The 24,944-nt window shown below is 35.5% G+C and overlaps 4 protein-coding genes and 1 non-coding gene across 6 annotated transcripts; 2 read left to right on the forward strand and 3 right to left on the reverse strand.

Moving 5' to 3' along the window:
* Positions 1 to 4,205: 4,205 nt before the first annotated feature.
* On the forward strand, positions 4,206 to 7,163 carry LOC111480029 (EPIDERMAL PATTERNING FACTOR-like protein 2). Of its 2 annotated transcripts, none has more exons than XR_002717726.1 (2): positions 4,206 to 4,382; positions 6,762 to 7,163. XR_002717726.1 is itself a non-coding variant. In XM_023124988.1 (2 exons), exons 1-2 carry the CDS (start codon positions 6,426 to 6,428, stop codon positions 7,004 to 7,006), a joined length of 354 nt encoding a protein of 117 aa, XP_022980756.1. In that variant the 5' UTR covers positions 6,088 to 6,425; the 3' UTR covers positions 7,007 to 7,061. The 2 variants fall into 2 exon arrangements, 1 of the variants encoding a protein (XP_022980756.1); XM_023124988.1 differs by lacking the exon at positions 4,206 to 4,382 and adding an exon at positions 6,088 to 6,534 and having other exon boundaries at positions 6,762 to 7,061.
* A 2,063-nt stretch (positions 7,164 to 9,226) lies between these two features.
* On the forward strand, positions 9,227 to 14,315 carry LOC111479930 (casein kinase 1-like protein 2). The gene is made up of 14 exons (XM_023124843.1): positions 9,227 to 9,680; positions 9,776 to 9,816; positions 10,907 to 10,976; positions 11,063 to 11,211; positions 11,303 to 11,398; positions 11,486 to 11,556; positions 12,430 to 12,491; positions 12,640 to 12,703; positions 12,777 to 12,861; positions 12,956 to 13,082; positions 13,163 to 13,245; positions 13,336 to 13,399; positions 13,487 to 13,635; positions 13,715 to 14,315. Exons 1-14 carry the CDS (start codon positions 9,605 to 9,607, stop codon positions 13,994 to 13,996), a joined length of 1,419 nt encoding a protein of 472 aa, XP_022980611.1. The 5' UTR covers positions 9,227 to 9,604; the 3' UTR covers positions 13,997 to 14,315.
* A 98-nt stretch (positions 14,316 to 14,413) lies between these two features.
* On the reverse strand, positions 14,414 to 19,502 carry LOC111479943 (eukaryotic initiation factor 4A-8). Its single transcript, XM_023124868.1, has 5 exons — positions 19,342 to 19,502; positions 17,152 to 17,221; positions 16,884 to 16,990; positions 16,290 to 16,720; positions 14,414 to 15,582 (listed from the first exon to the last, which is right to left on the reverse strand). Exons 2-5 carry the CDS (start codon positions 17,217 to 17,219, stop codon positions 14,947 to 14,949), a joined length of 1,242 nt encoding a protein of 413 aa, XP_022980636.1. The 5' UTR covers positions 17,220 to 17,221; positions 19,342 to 19,502; the 3' UTR covers positions 14,414 to 14,946.
* Positions 17,785 to 17,893, reverse strand: LOC111480140. The gene has a single exon (XR_002717756.1). It is a non-coding gene; the product is annotated as a small nucleolar RNA snoR98 (small nucleolar RNA).
* A 1,090-nt stretch (positions 19,503 to 20,592) lies between the features above and the next one.
* Positions 20,593 to 24,772, reverse strand: LOC111479985 (telomere repeat-binding factor 4-like). The gene is made up of 6 exons (XM_023124920.1): positions 24,476 to 24,772; positions 23,562 to 23,758; positions 22,565 to 22,649; positions 22,372 to 22,455; positions 20,887 to 21,175; positions 20,593 to 20,794 (listed from the first exon to the last, which is right to left on the reverse strand). Exons 1-6 carry the CDS (start codon positions 24,623 to 24,625, stop codon positions 20,763 to 20,765), a joined length of 837 nt encoding a protein of 278 aa, XP_022980688.1. The 5' UTR covers positions 24,626 to 24,772; the 3' UTR covers positions 20,593 to 20,762.
* Positions 24,773 to 24,944: the final 172 nt, after the last annotated feature.

Genomic DNA, 24,944 nt, shown 5'->3' on the forward strand with positions numbered 1-24,944 from the left:
AAAAAAAAAAAAAAAAAAAAAAAAAAATGAAAGCCCACTTGAAATAACTTAAATAGAGGGATTGTTTGGAAGAATGGAGTAAAGATATGGAAATGTTGAGAGAGAACATGAAAAGGGAATAATAATAGTAAGAAGAACGAATAAAAAGGGGAATACGTAGAGAATATGGAGTGCATGGGAATGCATTAAAGGAAACACATCCTCAACAAAGGCAATAAATCATGATGCTATCAAAAGTTCTCAAATTTTATGAATCTTCGGGAGATCTGATTTTATTCTCATTCTTAACGGAATTATTATTATTATTTAAATAAACATTACAATGTTTGCTTCGTTAAGTTATTTCCATGAAATCAAGGAACATGCTCGTGGGGTCATTATTGAGACCACGTACGTTACAGATATTTGGTGAAATTATGTGATAAGTTCAACGAATGAAATTGTGAGATCCCATATGGATAGGAGAGAAGATCGAGTGTTAGGGAAGACGTTGGGCCATGAAGGGGGGTGGATGGTGAGATTCCACATTGGTTGGAGAGGGGAGCGAACATTCTTTATAAAGGTGTCGAAACCTCTCCCTGGCATACGCGTTTTAAAAACGTAAGGCTGACGACAATACCTAATGGGCCAAAATGGCCAATATCTACTGGCATTCCATATGTCACTTAGTCATCTCTGCCTCGCTGCGGGTCAGCACCTCTGAAAGAAAAGGGAGGACTTCATTCAGTGACTCTGCGATCGCCCTCTGAACGATCAGAATAAGGTAAAGCTTGAAGATAAGTTTTGTACTCTATTAATTTCTCAGACCCTCTAGTCGGGTGGGCGCCGGTCGGGCTTTCGACTGGATCCCCCCAAAAATCGTATGTGCGAGTCTCCTTGCATGCGGCTCACACCATTTGAGGTGGCCCAACATTCATTCGCAAATCATTCATGTAGTGAAATTGAGACTGCTTGACCTCAAAAGTTAATTCGCGTGTAGGCAGCACTTTGGCTACTTAACCTCAGAAGCTACATGCGGCTCATGCCATTCGCGTGTAGGCAGCGCTCTGTCTGTCATACCGTCGTACCGTTGACTCGACAGGCAGCGCGTGTAGACTGCTTGAGCTGTTACATAATGGTACCAGATCTAGACATCGGGTAGTGTGCCAGCGAGGACGTTGGACCCGAAGGGGCTAGATTGTGAGATCCCACATTGATTAGAGAGCAGAACGAGTGCCAGCGAGGACGCTGAGTCCCGAAGGGAGGTGATTGTGAGATCCCACAGGAGGACGAGGGCTAGAAAAGACACTGGGCCCCAAAGGGAGGTAGATTGTGAGTTCCCACGTCGATTGGAAAGGAGAACGAGTGTCAACAAGAACGCTGAACTCCGAAGGGGGTAGATTGGGAGATCCCACATCGATTAGGGAGAAGTACGAAGCATTCTTTATAAGGGTGTGGAAACTTCTCCATAGCAGGCGCGTTTTAAAAACATTGAAGAAAGGCTCAAGAAGAACAATATCAGCCAACCGTGGGTTTATGTTATTACAGAAATTCATATATAAATATTTTTTATTATCAAAATGCATAATTCAGTTGGTTATGTTGTAGCATATTCCTTCGATGAATAGATCGAAAGTTCTAACTTTCAATCCATCGAATGTTGTATTGAATTAGAAAAAAATATCTTTGTAAATATGAACATAGTGTCGTAGTTATAATACGTTAATACTCGAAACTCGTTTGATTGTCGATACCTAATCTTTAAAAAAAAAAATTAAAAAGAATGAAGTTATAATTTGATCCCTCACCAATTGTCCTTTGATTGCTTAACAAATAAAGCAAAAGAGTTGGTTTTGTATTAAATGCAAGCATGTGCAACTCAATCCCTTCTTTTCATCCTTCCCCTTCGTATCTCCCTTTCCTTCACAATAAAACACCTTCTTTTCCCTTCACTTATAAGCAAAATTTCTTACCCCAATTCCTTCCTATTATAAAATTCATATCTCACACCCCGAATTGATGTATACGGTTTACGATAATAAATATTCAAATTTTATATCCCACGGGTGACTTGAACTAGGATCAAGAATCTATCAGCACATTAGGTATCTGCAACCCAGTTTTGTCCACAACCCAAAGTCACTGGCCCAACTCAGTGAGTCCTCAAATATCGAACAATAGTATTGTGAGTCTGGAATGAATAGTAAAAAATGACTAATACTCCAAAAGAAAAGGAGTCGAGCCTCGATTAAGGGGAGGCGTATTTTGTTCGAGGGGAGGTGTATCGACTAATTTAGGGAATGATCATGGCTTTACAATCAAATAATATTATCTCCATTGGTATAAGGCCTTTTGGGAAGCCTAAAGCAAAGCCATGAGAGCTTATTCTCAAAGTGAACAATATCATACTATTGTGGAGAGTCGTGTTCATCTAACACTCAGAACACAAGCTGACATACATTTGAACCAAAACCCGCACGCTAACCCATCACTCGAGCACCACCTCAAGTGTCCAATGTCACAATCGCACTTGGTTTGGCTTGGCATGGGCATGCAGCCATGGGCAACACGCTCTAAACGAGCATGACCGTAACACCCAGCAACGCCCTTCCACGTGCATCGACCATGCCAATAGTTCCTCAATCGTGACTTATACTTGGCTCACTCTAATACGCATCTTTCTATAATAATCCAAAATATTGGAATTAAAAAAAACATAGATCTATCTTACATTGCTTAAAGTTAAGAAGTGGTGGTTTAGCCTCCACTATAAGAGCGAGATCCCTCATTTTATTTTAACATCCCACTTGAACGGCTCGAGTCGGTCGAAAGATATATTCTCACTTTATTTTAACATCTCACTTGAACGGTTCGAATCAGTCGAAAGATACATTCTTAAATTGTTGTTGCGTACTTTGTATGCAAAAACAAAGATGAACAATGGGAAGGAATCTTTTTCTATATATGGTGAAGTAAAGGGAAGAGAGAGATTAACGCATTTTTTTGGTATTACATACAAACTTATATATAAGTAAGTTTGGTTGTCAAAAATGTTTGTTTTTTGGGGTTTCTTAAAGTCAAAATCCCTTTATTCAAGAAAATAAGTGAGTTCCATGATGAGTCATATTCTATCAAATTTCAACACTCCAACAGCTTAAAAGTTAAAGATATAAAAAATTGAAAAATCTCGTATTTCAAGATAATGATATTCATAACGAATATATATGTGTTGAGTTAGGTTGGTGACCCGAACAAATCGAATAGAGTTCCTAGCACAACCTAACCCTCAATTTTCAGGTTGGGTTGAATTGTCGGGTGGTTCTTAAAAAAAAAAAAAAAAATCCTACTTATCTAAAATACATATTATATTAATAAATAAATGTTCATCAAACTCAATTATCAAATATTCATCAATCACAATGCATCTCGATCGGATTAGTTAGATCGACTCGAAAAAAAAAATATCAATTTACGAACCGCTAGAATTTTATTGAAATAAATAGCGGGGTAAATTGTTAGTAAAATATTTTTCATTTGTGTTTTTTTATGGTAAGTAATTAAGAGAAAATAGGTAGATGGTAAATATAATGAGTACAAAATCATTGTGCAGTTATTTTCGCTAAATGATCAATTTGCCTTTTATCTATTAATTAATTAATTTTCCATTTTAAATTACTAATATTTATTAATATTATATTTTTAATCCTCATAAAGGGAAAAAAAAAACGGATTTCAAGTAAGAACTTCACGGGCCTGCGGTGCGTGTCATCATGTACTCCTCTATGGGCCTAAGCCCAGTTACTATAATGACTAACAATGGGCCTGCGGTGCGTGTCATCATGACTCCTCTATGGGCCTAAGCCCAGTTACTATAATGACTAACAATGGGCCTGTGGTGCGTATTATCATGTACTCCTCTGTGGGCCTAAGCCCAGTTACTATAATGACTAACAATGGGCCTGCGGTGCGTGTCATCATGTACTCCTCTATGGGCCTAAGCCCAGTTACTATAATGACTAACAATGGGCCTGCGGTGCGTGTCATCATGTACTCCTCTATGGGCCTCAGCCCAGTTACTATAATGACAAACAATGGGCCTCGGTCCAATCACAATCGACTTGAAGGATTGTGGATACGAATAAAACGTCTTTATTATTTTAAAAGTTTCTAATCGACACATTTAAATATTAATTCAAAGTAAATGACTAAATAGCCCCTGACAAAATTGGACTAGAGAAAAAAAGTCAAAAAGAAGTAGAGGAAGAAGAAGAGTGAAAGAAAATGTAGCAGATCGAATAATCAAATCTCTCGAATCTCGCAGATGTCGATGAGAAATCCCCAGAAGATATTGCACAGAACAGAGCTTACTTCAAAACATGCAAGGGATGCATTCGATGCTTAAAGTACCTTCTCTACTTCTCCATTTTAATCCATTTATCTGTCTCGCTTCTTTTCTTTTATTCACAAAATCCTCTCATTCAGCCGCTTCAACACTGATTCACTGCCCCTTTCTTTGTATGATTCAATGTTGAAACCTAGGAACAGTGATTAAATGGATCGTTTGTTTGTTTCCCAGGTTTTTAACTCTTATATCATTATATTTTCATTTAGGTTGTTAAGGATTGGTATCTTCAATCTTGGGTCTGCAGACTGAGAGACCACTAATTAGTGCCTGCCATGTGTTTGATGATTTGCCTGTGTGACAGTTTGAGCCTAAGCCTTGCTTCCCTAGCTTCCCATTCCTTTAAAGTCTATTATCAATTATCAATGGTACATATTATCTCTTTTGCCCAGTTATTGAATCGTCCTCAAACTCAACTCACCATTTTAAAACGCATGAAAGATTTTTTTATAGTAGTATCCCCCAATCTAGTGGTAATGAACTCTAGAGGCATTTAGGCCCAACTCCTGACTTGGAGTGGGCAGGCCAGCATTTGATTCTGCAGGACCTAAATCAATGATTCTCCTGTTTGAGTCACAATTTTTAGTGATCACATTTTAAAAGCTTGAGGAAAAGTACGAAAGAGAGAGTTTAAAGGACAATATCTACTAGTGGTGGACTTATGGACTTAGACGGTTACAATTCTACCACACTTCTTCCAATAGAGTCAAAGAAACTATTAAACTTTCATTTGGGGTGTTAAGAATTGCTGTCATGAATGGTGGGTAAGAAGAAAGAATGTGCCATGTAAGTTTGATATGAAGGGAGAATGTGGCCGCGACCGAGGGGAAACAGACAAATTTGAATGTGATAGTTTTTGTGTGGATAAAATCTAACTTCATTTATTGCTTGCGATTGGGACTGTAAAGCAAAATTAATTGGGACACCCTCCACACACCAACGGCTCTTGACTGCCATCTATTACGTTCTTGTTCTCAAGCTACTGATTTGATTTTTAAAAGGGGTTGACCCCATTTGAAGTAGCTTATTTAAGTTATTAACTAACTCAATGAAGTTTTCTGTAGGGCTGAATGTGTTGAGAACCTCAGACATTGATACCATTTTCCTTGTTTTGAATATACAGCCCTCTGTCACTCGATCTTTTCTTCTTTAAATAGGAATAAAACTATCAGAGTGAAATAAAGGCCCTGCAGTCTTGGTAGCTGCTAGTTTTTCTTTTTTTCTTGTGAATATTTACATTGCTTCTGCTGATATGTCAGAGCCTAGAAAGAAAGGGTGGGGGTGGCTGTTGTGGCAGTGATCACTGTATTGGTTCATTTACTAGACTGATTTGGCAGTGAGTGAAAGAGAGAGCCTGGATTGTATTGGAAGGCACAAAACCCAAGAAAAAGAAGCAAAGGCCATTTCAAACACCTCATTCCTTGTCTTCTTGCTTCTGGCTAGTTACTTTGTAGATATTGTCTTCCGTTGTCTTTGATAAGTTTGTAGTAATAGTTCAAGCTCACCGTTAGTAAATATTGTTTTTTTTAAAGTTTTCCTTTTGGACTTTCCTTCAAAAAATTTAAAATGCGTTTGTTAGGAATAATTTTTCATCCATTTCTAAAGAATGTTTTCATTCTATTCTCAACCGATGTAGGATCTCTCAGTTGTCTTTATAAAGAATGTTTAAGTTCTTCTCCCAACCGATATGAAATCTCTTAGTTGTCTTTGATAAGTTTGTTATAAGGGTCCAAACTTACCGTTAGTAGATATGGTTCTAACTCGACTTTGCTTCCCTTCCTAACTCTTTGATAAGGATACATTACTTGTTATAAACGCCAAATCTCTCTGCCAGTCCTAAGATAGACGCCAAGAGGGAGAGAGAGCGAGAGAGAGAGAGAGAAAGGATCTGAGTTTGGGCATGGGGAAATGTGAAGCCGCTTGAAAGGCCTAATTTTCTTCTACCTTCTTCTTATAACCCAAATCATTTCCCATTTTTACCCATTTATCATCTCTCAATCCCACCATAATCATCATTATTATCATTTAAGCTTTAGAAGAAGACATGAAAGGAACATACTGTTGTTGTTGTTGTTTTATATTGACTCTGCAATTAGCTTGTTGGGTTTCTGCAGCAACCACAACTTTTGCTCTCCTTCCTCATAAACAACAAGGTTTTCCTTTCCTCTTTTTCGTTTCTCATTCCCGTTATTACATCTACTTAGCCATATCTGAGATCCCACCTCCAATAGGGAGTAGAACCAAACACCGATGTGTAGCAGACGTGTTTTAAAAACTTTAAGAGAAGTCCAATATATACTTTGCGGTGGGCTTGGACAGTTACATCTTCTTTCTTTCCCAACCTTTTTAACTCAAATTTCTTGCTTGTTGCTGCTCCCAGGTTTCAATTTTGATTCTGTGAAGGCTGTTGAAGAAGGTGTAGTAAAAGAGGGAGAAGTTTATAGAGGGATGAGGAAAATAGGGTCGAGTCCGCCGAGCTGTGAGCACAAATGCTATGGGTGCTCTCCATGTGAAGCCATTCAAGTGCCTACCAACAACAGGCGCAGCCATGTGGGGATCCAATACACTAACTATGAGCCTGAGGGATGGAAATGCAAGTGTGGCCCTTCCTTTTACAGCCCTTGATTTGATTCTAAACCTGAGAGAGATAATTAAAAGTATTAGAATAACCTCCTCTTAATCGAGTCTCAACTCTTTCTTGAAATCTTCGAACAAATTACACACTTTGTTCGACATTTGAGAGTTTAGGGCATGATTTTGATATCATGTTAGGAACACAAATTTCCACAATAATATAATATTGTTCAGTATAAGCTCTCATGACTTTGATTTAAACGGCATTTATTTAGATTAAGATAATATAAATATTCCTTAATTCAAAATAAGTATTTTGATTTAAATAACTCGTTTTCAAAAATATTTTAAAATATTTTCTACTTTTTATAAATATCCTTGCACATTTTAAAAACTTTAAATATTGATAATAAAAAGACAAAAAGATAATAATAATAATTTTTTAGAACTTAATTTTGCTTTTTAAATTTTGTAAAACCCAATTGTGCTTTTAATAACTTATAATTTACAAAAACAAAAACAAAAACCAAAAAATGTCAACGTTTGTTTTTATTGTTTGAATTTGTTTAAGAATTAAAATAAAAACTACAATAAGAACAATTTTTACTAACAAAAAAATAGTTTGTATCTGTTGTTGTGCGAAAATTTTTCGAAGATCACCTAACATAAAATTGTTTCAAACAAAACACACTTAATTTTAGAATTCCTATAATTGAGTCGCCAAACAAACTGTGCACCTTCTTGGTAAATGTAGTGCGTTTCAATTATCTTAAATCTTTCTAAGTCATAATTCAAATGTAGTTTCAATTTATTAATGTACCTCTCATTTACAGTGTCACATTTATACTCAACTTAACCGTTATACTCACATTAATGATATTTTATTTAGTTTCATTCAATTTTGAAAGCCGTATTAGAAATATCATTTTATGTATTAATCATTAAATTATACTCAATTTGACATAAAAATATTGATTAATACTTTATATCGATGTCACGGACCAACATCATGTCAGGAATACCGACCAATGTTTTTATTAAAAAAAAAATAAAAAAGTTAGGGTTGAGAATTTAACAGTGAGAAATATACACGTGGCAAGAAGATGAGAAATTGAGATGAAGAGAATATTTCTTCATTCTCCAACCAAAATAAAAGTTGTGAAAAAAACAATTCTCTATTATTGTTCTTTATCTATAATTCTATATTTGAAAAAGACTTAATAACATTCAATACCTTAATCCACCCTTCTTAGAGGCTCAGTGTCATATGCACTGTGACACACTAGAACCTTTGCTTTTTACTACTTTATTACTTTATTTTACCACTTTCATATTCTATTATTTCTTTAAGAGTATGACGTTTCGACGATGTCATGGCTATGCCTGGTAGGCATGAAATGCGTCAAAATGTATTATAGGAATGCGACTAGTTGCTAGATTATCGTTGCCCGAAGGAATAATTATATATTGTTTTAAGTAGATGCTATTAACTTTTTGCTTACATGCGGTATAACATCAATCTCTCTCTCTCGCTTTTAAAACTCTTTTTCCAAAACCTCTCTCCCTTACTTTTTAATCTTCTCTTCGAAATCGAGAATGGAGGTTTGTATTCATGCTGCCCCACCATAGGAAACGTGACTTGAAGTAATAATTAATTTAATAATATAGTAAATAGTTAAATTTGATGAAACTCTCTCATTCAAAAGTGAAAATAGTTTATTTCCAATATTAAAATATTTATATTTTCCAATCATTTACTATTCCATTATTTGAAAAAACGTTTATTCTTCCACAAAGAATAAATATCATTCTCACTAAAAGGCAGATTGGAGGATAATTAAATTATTTTAATTATTATTAAAAAATTATATAAAATCATTTTTCAAACTTTAAATTCATTTATATTTTGTTTTTATGAATGTTTTTAAAAATTAGAAATAATCTCCAAAATTTAGAAACTAAACTAAACACTAATTTAAAAAAAATGGGTAAATGTTAGAGGTTGAAAAAAAAAGGAATTAATTTTAAATTAGTGAAAAGAAATTACTAAAAATAATATTATGTAATTATGGAATATAAATTTAATTAGATCCTTGTTTGTCAAATCGTTACGTGACAGTGCAGAGAATTTAGCGTTTGGATTAAGCGCTTTAGGGGCTCCGTTTTGCGTTCAACGACGTCGTTCTATAGCGAAGAATCCGAAACCAAAAATAAATAAATAAATAATGGAAAAAGAAAAGAAAAAGGTCTTTTAATAAAGGATTGTAACTGTAAAACAATTTGCTATTTCCGCTTCGATTGGATCAAAGCTAGAGAGAGAACGAGAAAGCGAAACAATGGAGTTTTCTGTGTGTAATTCGGTGTTCTTCGTGTTCTTCTTCTATTATTATCAACACCCTTCAATGTTGTAGGATGAAAAACGATTCGGTTTCTCAATTCCTGCATCTGTTTCATCTCTCGTTCTGACATTTCATTCGGCGACCGATTTTTTTCTTCTTCATGATCATCTGTCTGGCCTCCTAGTTGTCAATCCAAGGCCGTGACGGTGTGTCTGTCCTTTTCATCGTGATTTTGCGGCTTGGAGTTTTTTCTTCTGATTAATCCTAGGGGGTTCTATTTCTTGTTTGTCGATTCTGCGAGCTTTGCATAATGGAGCCTCGAGTTGGAAACAAATTTAAACTCGGTCGGAAGATTGGGAGCGGATCGTTCGGAGAGATCTATCTTGGTTTGCTTTTTATTGGAGTTGTTCTGCTTTTTATGCGTTATCGTTTGTCGCCTTTTTAATTTGATTTTGTTATTGTTTGTTTTCCTCAATTTCAGGTACTAATATTCAGACGAATGAAGAAGTTGCAATTAAGCTTGTGAGTGAATTTTGTGGAATTAGTCTGTTTCTGCGGCTGTCATTGAAAATTTATTGAGATGCTTGACAATCTGCCCTCTATATTTTTTGACCTCATCATTCTGTCCTGTCATTAATTTCTTCTTCTTCCTTTTTTCCCCCTTTGAAATAGTCGTGTATGTATGTTTGACTTGATTAGTTTACATGTTAAAAACATTTGATTTTGTGTTCCTAAAATTTGATCAGGACATAAATTAATACCTTAGTTTCAATCGATACCGTAAGTAACAGTGGCTCGAAAGTAGGGCTTCCTGAAGGGGGTTGTTAAGAGTTTGATTTGTCTAAAGCTCAAAAATCTTGACATGGTTTTGGTGCAGTCGGAAGACGTCTGAAAACTTCAAGCAAATTCGTTTGGTTAGGCATCTGTGTAGAATGGGTCTACCCGTTGAGTTGGTTTCTGTTAGAATCTTCATAATGACTTAATGAGGTGGTGTTAATCATCAATAATCAGTGTTCTCGGTTCTCATGCAAAAGGTTGATGATAACACAACTACACAAGTACTTGGTATGGCCCTATGAGTTCAACATCTATAGTTCCCCCAAGCTTATTGATTATATGAAGTTACAAAAGGGCCTTGCCATAGGAATTACAAAGAACTCCAATTGGCCATGTGGAAGATTAGTCATATGAACGAAAAAGGCTAGAATTTTGACACCAAGTTAGAGCTAAATATGTCGTCCCAAGCTTACTCACAGTAATATCAATTGTAAAATTTGTAAATGTAGGAATATGATGGATTTATGGATTGAAAAATATGGTAAAAAAACTTAAGAATTGCACCTGTCATGGATCAGATACTCGTTTGTTTTATTATTTTTCAGCATTTAAGTTTAGTGCAGAATAACTTTTCTATGATAAGATGGGCTTAAGTTATTGCTATGTGACTTCGTTAGCCGTTGGCTGGATTTAAGCTTGAAATTAGTTGCAACTTTTTCTTTTTGTTGGATGGACTTCATGATTTTATCAACGCAGTTGATTGTTGTTTCTTATTGAATGGTCTTTTACAATAACAAACAATATTTGCATGTCCTGAGATAGTTCCTCTTTCCAGGAAAATGTGAAGACAAAACATCCACAACTGCTCTATGAATCAAAGCTATATAAAATACTACAAGGAGGAAGTAATAAACGTTACTCTCAACATTGTCTTATTTACAAGTTGCACACCTTATTATTCATGCTTGCAAACTCTTCCCAATTTGGACAGCTGGAATTCCAAATGTGAGGTGGTTCGGTGTTGAGGGAGACTATAATGTTCTTGTGATTGATTTGTTGGGTCCTAGCCTTGAAGATCTATTTAACTTCTGCAGCAGAAAATTGTCTCTCAAGACGGTTCTTATGCTTGCAGATCAGATGGTAACCATTTAATTGATTGAGTTCACCCATCTCTATGTCTACTTCATGTTCTTTTTTATGAATGCTCTTTGATATCTTTGCCGTATTTTAGATCAATCGGGTGGAGTTCGTCCATTCCAAGTCCTTTCTACATCGGGATATCAAACCAGATAATTTTCTTATGGGCTTAGGCAGACGTGCAAATCAGGTTTCAATTTTTTAATTTGTTGAAGATTTCGCACTCATGTTCTATTTTATTCTTTTCATTCAATGTGCTGTATCCATGTCGCCATAGGTCTACGCCATTGACTTTGGTTTGGCTAAAAAGTATAGAGACACATCAACTCATCAGCACATTCCTTACAGGTTAGTTGTTTATAATTAAGGATTGTAATCGTTTAACTCATGTTGGTGCTGTTTCATAGTGGATATATTTGAACTGTGTTTTATGAAGATCTCAGATAAAGTATTCATTGTTGCTGGTTTTGGGTAGTGTTTTCTTGTGGTATGAATTTTGTTGACAGGATATGATTATTATAATATATGGTTTTGATGTTAAAATCTAATACGCCTACTTCTTTCTTGATTAACTAACGCTTCCTTCTCAGTGAATTAATTGTTATTTTTTGTACAACTTATACTGGGTCTGTATTAACGCTTAAGATGCTTTGACACCATGCCTGACTTTTGCTTCACTTCGGACATTCATTTAAGAAATTTCTTAAAAGTTGTTTTCTAAAGTTTATTAGAATATTGCTTTTCTATTATCCTAGGATAAAGTGTAAGATTGCCCATTTATTTGTTTGTTCAAAGTTATTGAGGATTTACTTCCACGATAAGGGGTAGGAAGTCAAAGTTGCAGTCTTTTTTGTCTCCTTTTAAAATTGTTATCTCTTAGCTATCATAATATTCCATGAAAAGCAGATATACTAATTCCCATTCAGAAGAGGGGGAAAAATAATTCTGCGGTGTACCCCACTGTTGCACTTTCCGTTTTCTGGGTCGATTAGGATCTGGGGCTTTGAGTTAAATTGTAGACCAAGGTCCTTTTTTTTTTTACCCTTCAAGTTGAACGTGTATAAAAAGTTATCCCATGTCTTCTGGTGTAGGAGGGCTCGTATCAATACCACGCATGTATTTACTTAAAAAAAAAAAAAAAAAAAACACTTGGCTTTTATTGGTTGATCATGGTAATAATTGCCATTAGTTTGACAAATGTAACCTGCTGACAATTTTCAGAGAAAACAAGAATCTGACAGGAACAGCAAGATATGCAAGCATGAATACCCATCTTGGCATTGGTATCTCTTTTCCCCTTTCCGTATATTAGCTCACTCCTTCCCCCAATACACACGTAATAGAGCATGCATTGTGAACTGAAGAAAAATGGAAGAATTGTTCTTCGGTCTGGTTTTTTCTGCTTCCGTAAATTTCTTTCCTATTGTGCAGAACAAAGCCGCAGGGACGATTTAGAATCACTTGGATTTGTTCTTATGTATTTTTTAAGGGGGAGGTAAATAATTTTGTTTTATCGTCTGCGATTCTTTTATTGTGTAATGAGGAGTGGTAACCTGTCATCTTTACAGTCTTCCTTGGCAGGGACTTAAAGCTGGAACGAAGAAACAAAAGTATGAAAAGATTAGTGAAAAGAAAGTCTCCACTTCTATAGAGGTTAGATTATCCAGGCCTTTGGGTGGCATTTCTTGCTATTGTCAAATATGATGAAATCTAATTAAGATTATATTGACATATTGTTCTTCCTTAGGCGCTCTGTCGTGGATACCCTACAGAATTTGCTTCATACTTCCATTATTGTCGATCGTTAAGATTTGAAGATAAGCCAGACTATTCTTATCTCAAAAAACTCTTCCGCGACCTTTTCGTTCGTGAAGGTTTGAATTTTATAATTCATTTGTTATTTTATAGTGTGTCGCTGTACTGTTTTAACTTAAATAAGGGTATGATTTTTCAGGTTTTCAGTTTGATTATGTGTTTGATTGGACCATTCTGAAGTACCAACAATCTCAAATAAGTGCCCCACCTGCTCGTGCCTTCGTAAGTTTCGGAATGCATACGACATCGACCTTTCTTTGTGTAGCTATATTAGTTATCTATCCTTAATCCATGTAAAATTTAAAATTTCAGGGTGGTGCTGGACCAAGTTCTGGAATCCCTATGGGTGTAGCAAATGCTGATAGGCACCCTGGTGGTTAGTTCTGTTATTTTGGTTTTTCTTGAGTTCCATGTATCATTATATCTTGCTGGTTGAATATCTCAACGATAAAGTATCTTGAAGGTGGGGAGGAAGGTAGACCGCCAGCGAGTGGTTGGGTAACAACGGACCCCTTGCGAAGGAGAAACTCTGGTCCAGTTACAGGCACTGGAAATTTGTCAAAACAAAAGCCTCCGGCCATGAATGATCCCGCAGTTGCTAAGGAACCCATAGTGAGTACTTAATGATTACAAGCTTTGTTATGGTGTTCTTTTCATTTGTTTAAAACTTGTTATAATCCTATCCATCCAGCTACCAAATTCCAATATTTTACGTTCAAGTGGATCGTCAAGACGAGCTGCCATCACGAGCAACCAAGAGTTAGGCCTCCTTGGATGTGAAGCCGATCCATCTCGCCCTCCGGTTCCAGATCCAAGTTTAGGAGCTATACACAAAAATTCTAGTGCGCAAAGGCATTCTCCTGTTCTACCAGCTGATCAAAACCGAAATGTTTCAGGCATCAGAAACTTCGAGTCTACTCTTAGGGGTATCGAAAGCCTCCATTTTAGTAAAGATGAAAAGGTACAACATTAGCGGCTAACACTCGCTCGCTATCCATCTGTTGTAAATACGGTTTGGGGGTTTGTTATGCTTTCGTTTGTGATTTAGGGAAAGCAGCACCAGCAACTTGGGAACGAACATTTACTATCACAAAAATTCTAGGAAGAGGAGATTAATTACCCATGTGGCTCAACGAAACTTGTTCTCTTTTTACCATGTCTTCGGCGTTTCTTTTATTGAAATTCAGATGAACAACAAAATCTGTAATTAGTGTTTACTTTTACCTATTGTAATGACTATCGGATCTTGTATGCTTTATTTATCATTTTGATGACAATGTTTCTTTTCTTTCCTTTGTGCAGCTATTTTACTCGGACCTTGTGCTTGGTAAATCAACCACAAAATTAAAATACATCAATACACATTTCCTGTTAAAAAATAACATATTTATGAGTGTAAATGTGAAGTAGGATAATGTAGGATGACAGTGTCAGTGCTGACGATTACAAGATCCTATATTTAAACACAAGTCTCCAAGATCAAACGACGAATAACGTTCGTTTATCACAGGAAGACCATGGCATGCTGAGACATCAAAAATTGTCCCTTCCCACCCCCAAAATAAAAAAGAAAAACTAGCCAATAATTCGGTAAAGACAAGTTTTTATAACATCAAAAAAAAAAAAAAAAAAAAAAAAAAAAAAAAAAAAAAAAAAAAAAAAAAANAAAAAAAAAAAAAAAAAAAAAAAAAAAAAAAAAAAAAAAAAAAACCTCAACAAAAATGGAGGCCCATATTTGACCAGAAGGCAATTTGTGGGCACACCATTTCCGAGGTCACAAAAAGGTTCAAGAATATTTAATTTAAACACTAAACAGTAGAGCAAAAAGATAAGAGGAGAAAAGGCTTGGTTGAGTGCTTCGGAGAGGAGGAGAGGAGAAGAGGAGGAGAAAACCACGCCTCGTCCACCACAGTATTTCCGTCCTCACAGGAGATCAGCAACATTTGCTGGCAGTTCTTCAATTAAGACATTATAGAATTTCTGAATGTCGAAAAGCATTCTTTCATCATCCGTAGTTACAAAGTTGATGGCAACACCCTTCCTTCCAAAACGTCCACTTCTTCCTATACGATGAAGGTAATTCTCGGGTTGTGTCGGCAGATCAAAGTTAATAACAAGAGAAACCTGTTGGACATCAATACCACGGGCCAATAGATCAGTGGTTATGAGAACTCTAGATGAACCTGAACGGAACTCACGCATAATAATGTCTCGGGTGTTCTGGTCCATGTCACCATGGGTAGCAGATACTGTGTGGTCACGGCTTCGCATCTTATCAGTGAGCCAATCAACTTTACGACGAGTATTCACAAAAATGACACTCTGGGTGATGGCCAAAGTCTCGTAAAGATCACAGAGTGTCTCAAGCTTCCAGTCCTCCTTGTCAACATTGACATAGAACTGCTTGATACCTTCCAAGGTGAGCTCGTCACGTTTTACAAGAATCCTAACAGGCTTGTTCATGAACTTCCTGGTGATCTCAAGGGCTTCAGGTGGCATTGTAGCAGAGAAGACACCAACCTGAATCTTGGATGGTAGCAGCTGGAAAATGTCATAAATCTACAATTGGGAAATACATATACGAGGAAAGTTAGAAGATTGAAACCACACAGCTCGTAATCGTGACAAGTTCAAATGCAATGATAAAAAAGTAAATCAGTGAGTTATGGATAAGGATTCTATACATCAAAGAATGATGAAGTAACAACTTAAAATCGATAAAACATAGCACACCATATCAAAGCAAAACAAGTGAACAGCTACACCACTTCATCATCAATAATTCTCAGAAATTGAAGAACATAGTATCCTACGTCATTATTTACATCTTCAAGAAATTACGACACAACTAAGAGAACTTTGAGAAATTATCACAACGGAGAACTCAAACAGAACCCAACATGTCCATTGTTGACAACTGATCAAGCACACTGTCAGGATGAAAATTCATAATCACTAAATAGAATCTTTATGAAAAATACAAAACAAATATTTCAGAAATGGAAAACAAAAGACTGTACCATAAAAATTTAAAGCCAGCCAATGATTGAACTCCTGTTATACATACCATCGAACTTAAATCACAGCCCTAAACAAGTATTGAATAGACTTGCAAAAAGCTAAACTAAACTTATACCACAGTCCAGTTAACAATGTGTTCCCATTGTAAAGAGTGGAGAGAGGAAATATAAAAAACAATGAGTAAATAAACAGAAACAAAGTTTTGAGGCATGCAGGATGACAGTCATGAAAGTAAAATGACAAACCTGATCCTTAAATCCACGAGAAAGCATTTCATCAGCTTCATCCAACACAAACATCTTAATGTAGTCTGGACGAAGTGATTGTCTACGCAACATATCAAACACACGACCAGGAGTACCAACAACAACATGAACACCAGCTTGAAGAATGCGTTGGTCCTCACGTACACTTGTCCCACCAACACAAGCATGAACCTTTACACCAAGATAATCACCAAGGGCTCGCATAACCTTCTCAATCTGTTGAGCAAGCTCCCTAGTGGGTGCCAGGACCAAAGCCTGGCATTGCACAAGACCATAATCAAGTTGCTGCAAAATGCCAGAGCAAAAGGTTGCAGTCTTCCCTGTTCCAGACTGCGCTTGTTGGATCACATCAAGCCCTTTGCAAAAAGGAACAATTCCCCTTTGCTGAATTGCAGATGGCTTCTCAAAACCTTAAAAAAATGAGATTGAAATTACAAACAATATAGTTACAAACCAGCGGAAGCAACAAAAAGTGTAAACTTAAAAACTATACATTTCATTTAATTATTAAACAGTATAATGAAGAAAACAACAAACAACTTAAGGAGAAAATAAAGAGTACTAGATACCAACCATAGGCATAAATGCCTCTGAGGAGGTTTTCTTGCAAGCCCATAGAATCAAAACTATCATAAACTTCATCATATGAGGTGAAGAAATCCTGTCCATCCGATGAAAGTCTACCATACCAAGTGATAAGAACAAATGATAGAGAAACTAGAATTAGGAGGTACCAAAAAAATCATATAGATAATAAAATGCAACGAAGCTTAATAATATCACATACAGAAATTGTCTAGGATGTCTAGGACGTTTGGGAAAGTTCGAACAGAAAACTTACAACTCATTCATTTTGGTGTCATACTGACGGGCGTCAAATTGAGATCCTTCGGGAGCCAAACCAGCCATATCTGTATGCAGACATAATGCAAAACATGTGGTAGTTTGTGGTCATAAAACTTTTTAAAGACATCTAAAAGAAAGAAGCACACACCACCATTAATTTCACGATACCAAATGAAAACGTGAACAACGTAAAAGAAGACTGTGCAGAATTTAAGCATATCACATCTCAAAAATAAAAGTAAAAACAAGTTTAGCTGAAAAGTGTACACAGGGTTCATGCCATGGAATTTCCAATGATATCAACCCCTAGTGATCTGTTCGGATCTTCCTGATCTTGAGGGTTTTCAAATTCATCACAGATTACTAATAAAGCACGCTATTTGTTACCATGTGAGAAGAAATAATGGTTTATACGATTATATAACACTCATATTTTAATAATCTGTTAATAAATCAATATTAACAGCCTAGCTTCGTGAAGTTTTTATTTAATTTCCCTTTTTAGCTACCATCAAATGATCAAAACACAAAATTTTAGGCACATTCATTTCAAAACTTAAAAAGGATCCAAACAATACAAAGAATTTAAATTTCTTGACCCAAAACGGAAGGAAAAAGCTGGAAGAGAAAATGTAACAGAAAAGCCAAACTTGCACACCAGACAAAGAAGAGTGCAAGCATTAATATTCTGTCTTCATCTTTTTGGGAGGTGTTTATACAAAACGAAGATAACTAACTGATGTATCAGAAAAATATTCCGGCATCAGAAGCCACTTCACTGCTCCCTAAACTTAATGAATTATTGGTGGACCATTAAGAAAGTAAGGAAAATCTCCGCTTGTACTAGAATCAGAGGATAAAGAAAAAAGAGATGAGAAGAGAACTGAGGTGGAAACAACTCATTGGATACTTCGCCTTAGTCAAGTTATTATTTTATTTCCCTTTTCAGCTACCATCAAATGATCAAAACACAAAATTTTGGGCACATTCATTTCAAAACTTTATGGTTCCAAACAATACAAAGAATTTAAATTTCTTGACCCAAAAGGGGAGGTAAAAGTTGGAAGAGAAATGTAACAGAAAAGCCAAACTTGCACGCCAGACAAAGAAGAGTGGCAAGCATTAAAGTTCTGTTCTTCATCTTTTTGGGAGGCGTTCATACAAAACGAAGATAGCTAACTGATGCATCAGAAAAACCTTCCGGCATCAGAAGCCACTTCACCGCTCCCTAAACTTCATGAATTATTGGTCGACCATTAAGAAAGTAAGGAAAATTTCCGCTTGGACTAGAATCAGAGGATAAAGAAAAAAGAGATGAGAAGAGAACTGAGGGGGAAACAATCATTGGATACTTCGCGAAGACACATCATCAAGATTTAACAACAAATCAATTTACAGAGCTGCGGAGGTGTGACATACGAGCAATCCAACAAATTATTATTACAGAAGTACCACAGAGAAAAAAAGATATCCTCTGATACTGCCGCATACCCGACATCCACCTCCGAGAGAGGCATTAGAGGAAAAGCTGGAGAGACCTCACATATCCTTATAAGATACATGGTCGTCTAATTGTGATTGATTTAAGATGGAACCTCAAATTTATCTAATACGGATCAGAGAAGCCCAAACAGGTATTTGGTCCAAAGAGGATCCAACCCAAAAAATAGTGAACTCAAAAAGGCACCAACCTGAAATGTCGAGGATCCAACATCGTAAGGATGAGGATGAAGAGACCTCACAATGCATAGGTTACTCCTTAATCAATTTTGAAATAGAACTTCATGCTTATCTAATAAAGATTTGGTCAAGTTTCTACACTCCAGCGCAAGTTGTCCAAACGATTATATAATCTTAACGCACTTTTTAAAAAAAAAAAAAAAAAACGCCATAATCATCATCTAAAACCTATTAATAGCTCAGAAGCCGCAGATTCTCAAACAAAAAACACACACGGAGGATCAACGATCAAGTAAAAAAAACAATAACAAAAAAGGTCGACAAATAACGTAAAAGTGGATATCAGATCCCACACAAATGGATTTCAGAGATTACAACAATGTAAAAACTCACTCAATTCAACCAAGAGGACACCAGTAAGATTAATAAAAGTATAAACAGAGCTTTCGCCATGGATCAAACGATCACTATCAACAAGGGCTATATGAAAAGGGTAGAGAGAAACCTATAGATCAGTGAGACGACGAAGGATTGGAAGAAGAATTGAAAGCGTTTGAAGATAGCGAGAGATTCAAAAACTCCTCGGATCTGCGCCGTGGAGTTGAAACGGAAGCTGATGCTTAAGGACTGAAGTTATAATGTGAGGGCGTTTAGGTTTTCTAAGGCGGCCCTCTGGCCTTTCGGATTCTGCTCCAAATATGTGTGTGAAATTACATTTTCACCCTTGCTTTTACCATTTTATTACTTTAATGCCCCTACAATGATGGAATGGAATGGAATGGAATGGAGTACGTAAATTAATGATTAATCACGTGGTTTGCGCGTGACTGAACGTGTGCATGCCTTATAATTCATTCTGGAATATATTCCCGTAATCTTGAACACTATACTTTTGCGTCATCATCTCTCCTTCTCTCTCTTAAATATTTTTTTTATTAATTACATTATATTTATTTAAATAAAACTATTATTTCCTTTTATATCTAATTTAAATTAATTATAGTAAATGAAACATTTAACGATATTGATTTTTAACTTTTTTATATTAAAATAACATAAATACATATAATTTTATTTTTAACTTGATTCTTTCTAAAAGAAATAACATATAGAATGTATTTTATTTTTAATATAATTAAACTAAAATTACAAAAACTATGTACATTTTGCTTTGTATGTAATTTATATGTTATAATTAAAATTAATGAAATTTTTAAATAATACTTGTACGATAAAAGCATGGTTCATTTCACCATGTTCGAACCTTTTATTAAACTATTTTGTAAAATATACTTTCCAATTTTATTAACTTTATAAAATATATCGTGAAATGAACTAAGATTTGAAGTATTTCAAACTAAACTCTAAAAATATCGAAAAAATTATACATGTTTTGTTAAATGCATACTAATGTTACTTTAGTTTTGTAGCTACAAAATTGGTCTTTAATATGCAAAAAGGAAAAAAAAAAAAAAAAAAAAACAAATCATCATATATCACAGACTTGGAGATTAAAAAAATTAACCAAAGTTTAAAGGTCCAGCAGCTTCACATCAGCAAAAAGAGCTGATAAATCATGCAAAATCGAAGGAACAGTTCTTGAAATTGGCCAAAAATGTCACCAAATTTCTTAATTTTCTCAAAATGCAGCAAATCATGGTTGTTTCCAATTTCTTGTTCCATTTTTAAACCTGTTTTTGTAAAAAAAAAAAAAAAAAAAAAAAAAAAAAAAAAAAAAAAAAGAACCAGATATGCCCTTAANGGAAAAGAAAGACAAGTTCATTTTAACAACTAGACAAATATTTGTATATCTACCTATAAATTAATTTGATTCATCCATAACAAGAACAATTCCACAGGATTTGAAGAATTTACATGCGGATTCAAAGAACATTAAAGGATTGGCCATTACACTTACAAGTGATCCTAAGCCAAGAGAATACTTTCACCACGGGAACCTGTGACATAACACAGAAAATAGAGGGGTTTTTTTTTTTTTAGAAACTCAAAAGCTTTAGAACTTTTCATGAGGAATGAACAGTTCACTTACATTTTTCATATATCTCTTTTATAATCTGTAGCATTGAATCTGTATCTTCTGCCATCTTTGCAATTCTCTCTGCCTCCTTGACAGCTTCTGCAGCTAAGAAAGATTTGTTCTCTGCATCAGCAACTTTGTAGGCCGCCGCTTTCGCCGCGTCTTCCAACGTATCCCCCCCTGATGGCATCCCCCCTCCCATGGTATATTGTGATATCCGTTGCCTGACATCTTTTTGTTTGGGAGTAGGAGTATTAACTGCCAATGAATTGTCTTTCTTTACCTGGTAGCAATTCTGAACCTGTAGTGTGGCAGAAAGAAAACAAAAGAACCCAGATGCATAAAAGATTCAAACAAATCTTTAAACTCCAACAAAACTGTTCACAATGACAATCCCTTGGCAGGATAAAACTCCTTCATCTCTCAGTAGTATAAATACCAGCTAACGTATTGTTAAATTGGGTATAATATCCTATGAGTTACGATTGTAAAGTCAAGCAATTGTCTCGTGAGAATAGTCAAGGTATAGGCAAGCTGACACTCACAAATATTATGATGAAAAAACAAATATAAAATTGAAATTGGCTAGGTATCTATATTGTTTTTTTAAATATTTTTAAGTGTCAAGCCAGCTTGTGCACACCTTAGTCAAAGGGTGTACACAAGTTTGAAATAATACTTTTTAATAAAAATATTAATAGCCATAGCCATTGTCATCGCCTCTTACTTTCTTTTTCTTTTCTTTTTTTTTCCCCTTCTTTTTTGTCCTTTTTTCCTTCTTTCTCTTTCCCCTCCTTTCTCCACAACCCACATTCATTTTTTAAACAAAAAATCTAAATCCTCTTTTTGATATAAAATGAGGGAGGTGCTCGAAACTCTCCCATTCCAGATTTGAAATGAGATTTTTTTAAATCATTAAAAATGGGAAGGGAAGAAAGGAGGAGAAAGGGAAAAGAAAGAAGAAAGAAGAAATAAGAAAAGATGAGGATTTTAAAAAAAAAAAGAAAAAAAAAAGAAAGAGGCAATGGGTGGGGGCGATAATGGCTATGGATTGGGTAGGGAGAAGGATGGGAAGAAGGAAGAAGGAAGATGGGAGAAAGAGGAGAGAAGAAGGGGAAAAAAAGCATACTATTTAATTTTTAAAAAAAAAGTCACATAAGCTTTCATTCACTATGGTAAAAGAATTCTGACAAGGACCAATGCTACTGAACTCAAATATTAGAAGTTAAAATGTCGAGTTTGAAAACTTATAATCAAAAGTATAATTTTTCTGTTTTTTTTTTTTTTCTCCCTTCAAAATGTACCATGAAACATCTTAATTTTTCCCATAAGCATGCATGGGTTTGCATTTGGTGGGGGAAAGGGGATATAGATGAACTTGTAAGAGAAGCATGTCTAAGAGTCAAACTTCAATACTTAGTAAACCATATAAAATATCAGCATACAAACAAATTGCCTTCAGAACTGATTCGATAAGAAAATGAAAAGAACATTCACCTTTTCGAGCTTTCCTTGTGAAACAAGCCTCCTCAACTTTGAGCTCAATTGCCTTCTAAAGTTTTGTGGCACCTCGTGCCTTTGCTGCACCATGTGAAATCAACTATTGACGTATCATGTAATATGAGCGCTCGTGCTAATGAATAAGGTTAAGAAAAGAAAAGAAAGAAAAGAAAAGATACCATCATCTTACCTTAATAAAGTTAACAATTGTACCTATGTCACATCCATTTGAATCTTTTATGGTTGAAAGGGCTTCAAAAATCATTGTATAATACCTGATCAACAGATCGTTATAAGACCAATGACAGGACCTCAATGAAATAATAAATGAAAATGAAAAGAAGGTAAATCACAACACCCCTTCTGTGATATTCTCTGGTGATCAAAATTTCCCTTGAGGTTGATCAAATGAAATTTGTTTCTTTCAATTACAGAGGTAATAGGTGAATTTTCTCATGTGTAAGAAACGTCGTAACACTCCACTATAATCCTTAGGACCATAAATGGCATATTTGTATTGATCACTTCCTTTCCTCACGTTGTTTAGAGTTAGAACATCTCCACATAACATGGATTTCATTTTATTATTTGCATTGGTGATGCTGGTGGGTTAGACGGGGAGGGGAGGGAGGGGGGGGGAATTAGCATATTTATGATGAATATCAGCTGGTAGTTCATTATAAACAATGGAAAGAGAATTCAACAATTCTATAATCATGATGTAAACCATATTCAAAACGTCTTCCTATACTCTTTAAACAGGGAGAATTCTCTAGACGCCACACAATAATAGTACATGCTAAAGAAAAACAACATTCCAAAAACCCAATCGTGATTTATGATATAGCAAATAAGATGAACTGCTATAATATTTTGTTGACGAATAAATCCTATAAGAATAATATGATTTAGGGTGCTATTCCATTTCTATGTAAAAATATTTCATCAGGTATTCCATTTTCCAACAACCTCTTCAAAAACTACTCTTTCATCTCTCCTTCGTTTGTCACTTGGGGTGGGGTAGGCGGTGGTGAGTGGAGGGAGGGGGAAGCTTATATAATGAAAGGTTGGATTTATAAACACTCTCCCCCCTCCCCTGTACAGTCCAAGAAAGTAATAATAACAGTACTAAACAGATGACTCTATGATGCAAATGTAAAAGTACCTAAACGGTTAGAGTGACAGACCTTGGGACATTTTTTCCATCTTGTGTGCTGTTGTTTGGTGTATCGTCCCCTGCAGTATCAGCAGATGCATTAAACTTAGCAGGAGCAGAGTTTTGGTGGTTAGAAATAGCAGCAACGATAGCTTTTGCTTTAGGAGCCCTAGACTTCTCTTTTGAGCCTTGTGAAGCAGTACTGACACTCAAATTACGCCATTTGTCCTAGGTACATAAGCAACACGATGGAGATAAATAGTTGCAGACATTGGTAGCTAAACAGTCATGCTGTTTCGCAAACACAATATTTTAAAGTTAACAGGAAAAATATAAGATTTTTAATCAAGGGATTTACATATTAAAACCTTGAATTTGAGGCAAATTAAACCATGTCATCGTTGTGTTCTAGTAATGCTGAAACATAAACAATCTCAAAGATGCATCTAGGAACAGACTCGAAGAAGATCTTATACAGTTTATCCAAGTTCGTGGCTTCCATTGAAGAAAGCCTAAAAACGCGCCATCATATTAATGATATTTAATATTTATATACAAAATCAAACTCTTTCCTCCCTCTAATTCCACTTTCTGGACTCTTCTTCTTACATTAATCAGTTGGTCAAACGAAAATCTTAGGGAAAACTATAAAGTACAATTTAGTCCAAAAACTAACATAGAAAATCATTGAAGAACAAAACCAATTTCTTCCATGTTAAAACACTCAACCAACTGCGTAGAGCTATACAAATTGTAAGCAAACCAAGCCTATTGGATTCTAAAGAAACCAATCCGTAACTTCAAACAAAAATCCCGCAATATTTCAGTTCGGCCTCTGAGTTTATAATTAAAACCCTAAATATCAATACAAACAGGTCAACCAAATGCGAAAAAGAAAAAACACGCATATAAGGAATTGAAAGGAATAGGTAATTGAATGGGGACCTTGAGGTCAATGTTAGAGCGATGAGTGAGAGACGGAGCAAACTCAGGATCTTTAAGAATGTTCTTCCACTTTCCGGGACCGTGCTTATTCACGCCTGCCAAAAGTGCGTCTTCCTCCTCCGACGTCCACTTTAGCTTCTGGTTTCCCATTCTGATTCGCCGTTTTGGCTTCTCAGAAGGTCACTTCGTGTAGAGGAGTTCGCCTTCGTTGCGGCTTAAATCTTTGAAGAAGATGAACAAGTAGAAGACAGCAGGAGGCTGTCGTTCTTCGGCCTCTTTTTGTTTTTCTTCAATTTTTCGTTTGTTTCTTTTTGTCGTGACCTTTGAATTTCATCGCAATGGGCCGCCCCAAATTTTGAACTCCAAAATTTATTTATTAGATATTCAAAAAAATACACAATAATTAAAAACAACTAAAATGTACGTGCATTAATTATAAAATCAATTCAAATTTGTGCAATTTTGAACT

Source organism: Cucurbita maxima, unplaced genomic scaffold, assembly GCF_002738345.1.
Source record: "Cucurbita maxima cultivar Rimu unplaced genomic scaffold, Cmax_1.0 Cma_Scf00005, whole genome shotgun sequence".
Lineage (NCBI taxonomy): Eukaryota > Viridiplantae > Streptophyta > Magnoliopsida > Cucurbitales > Cucurbitaceae > Cucurbita > Cucurbita maxima.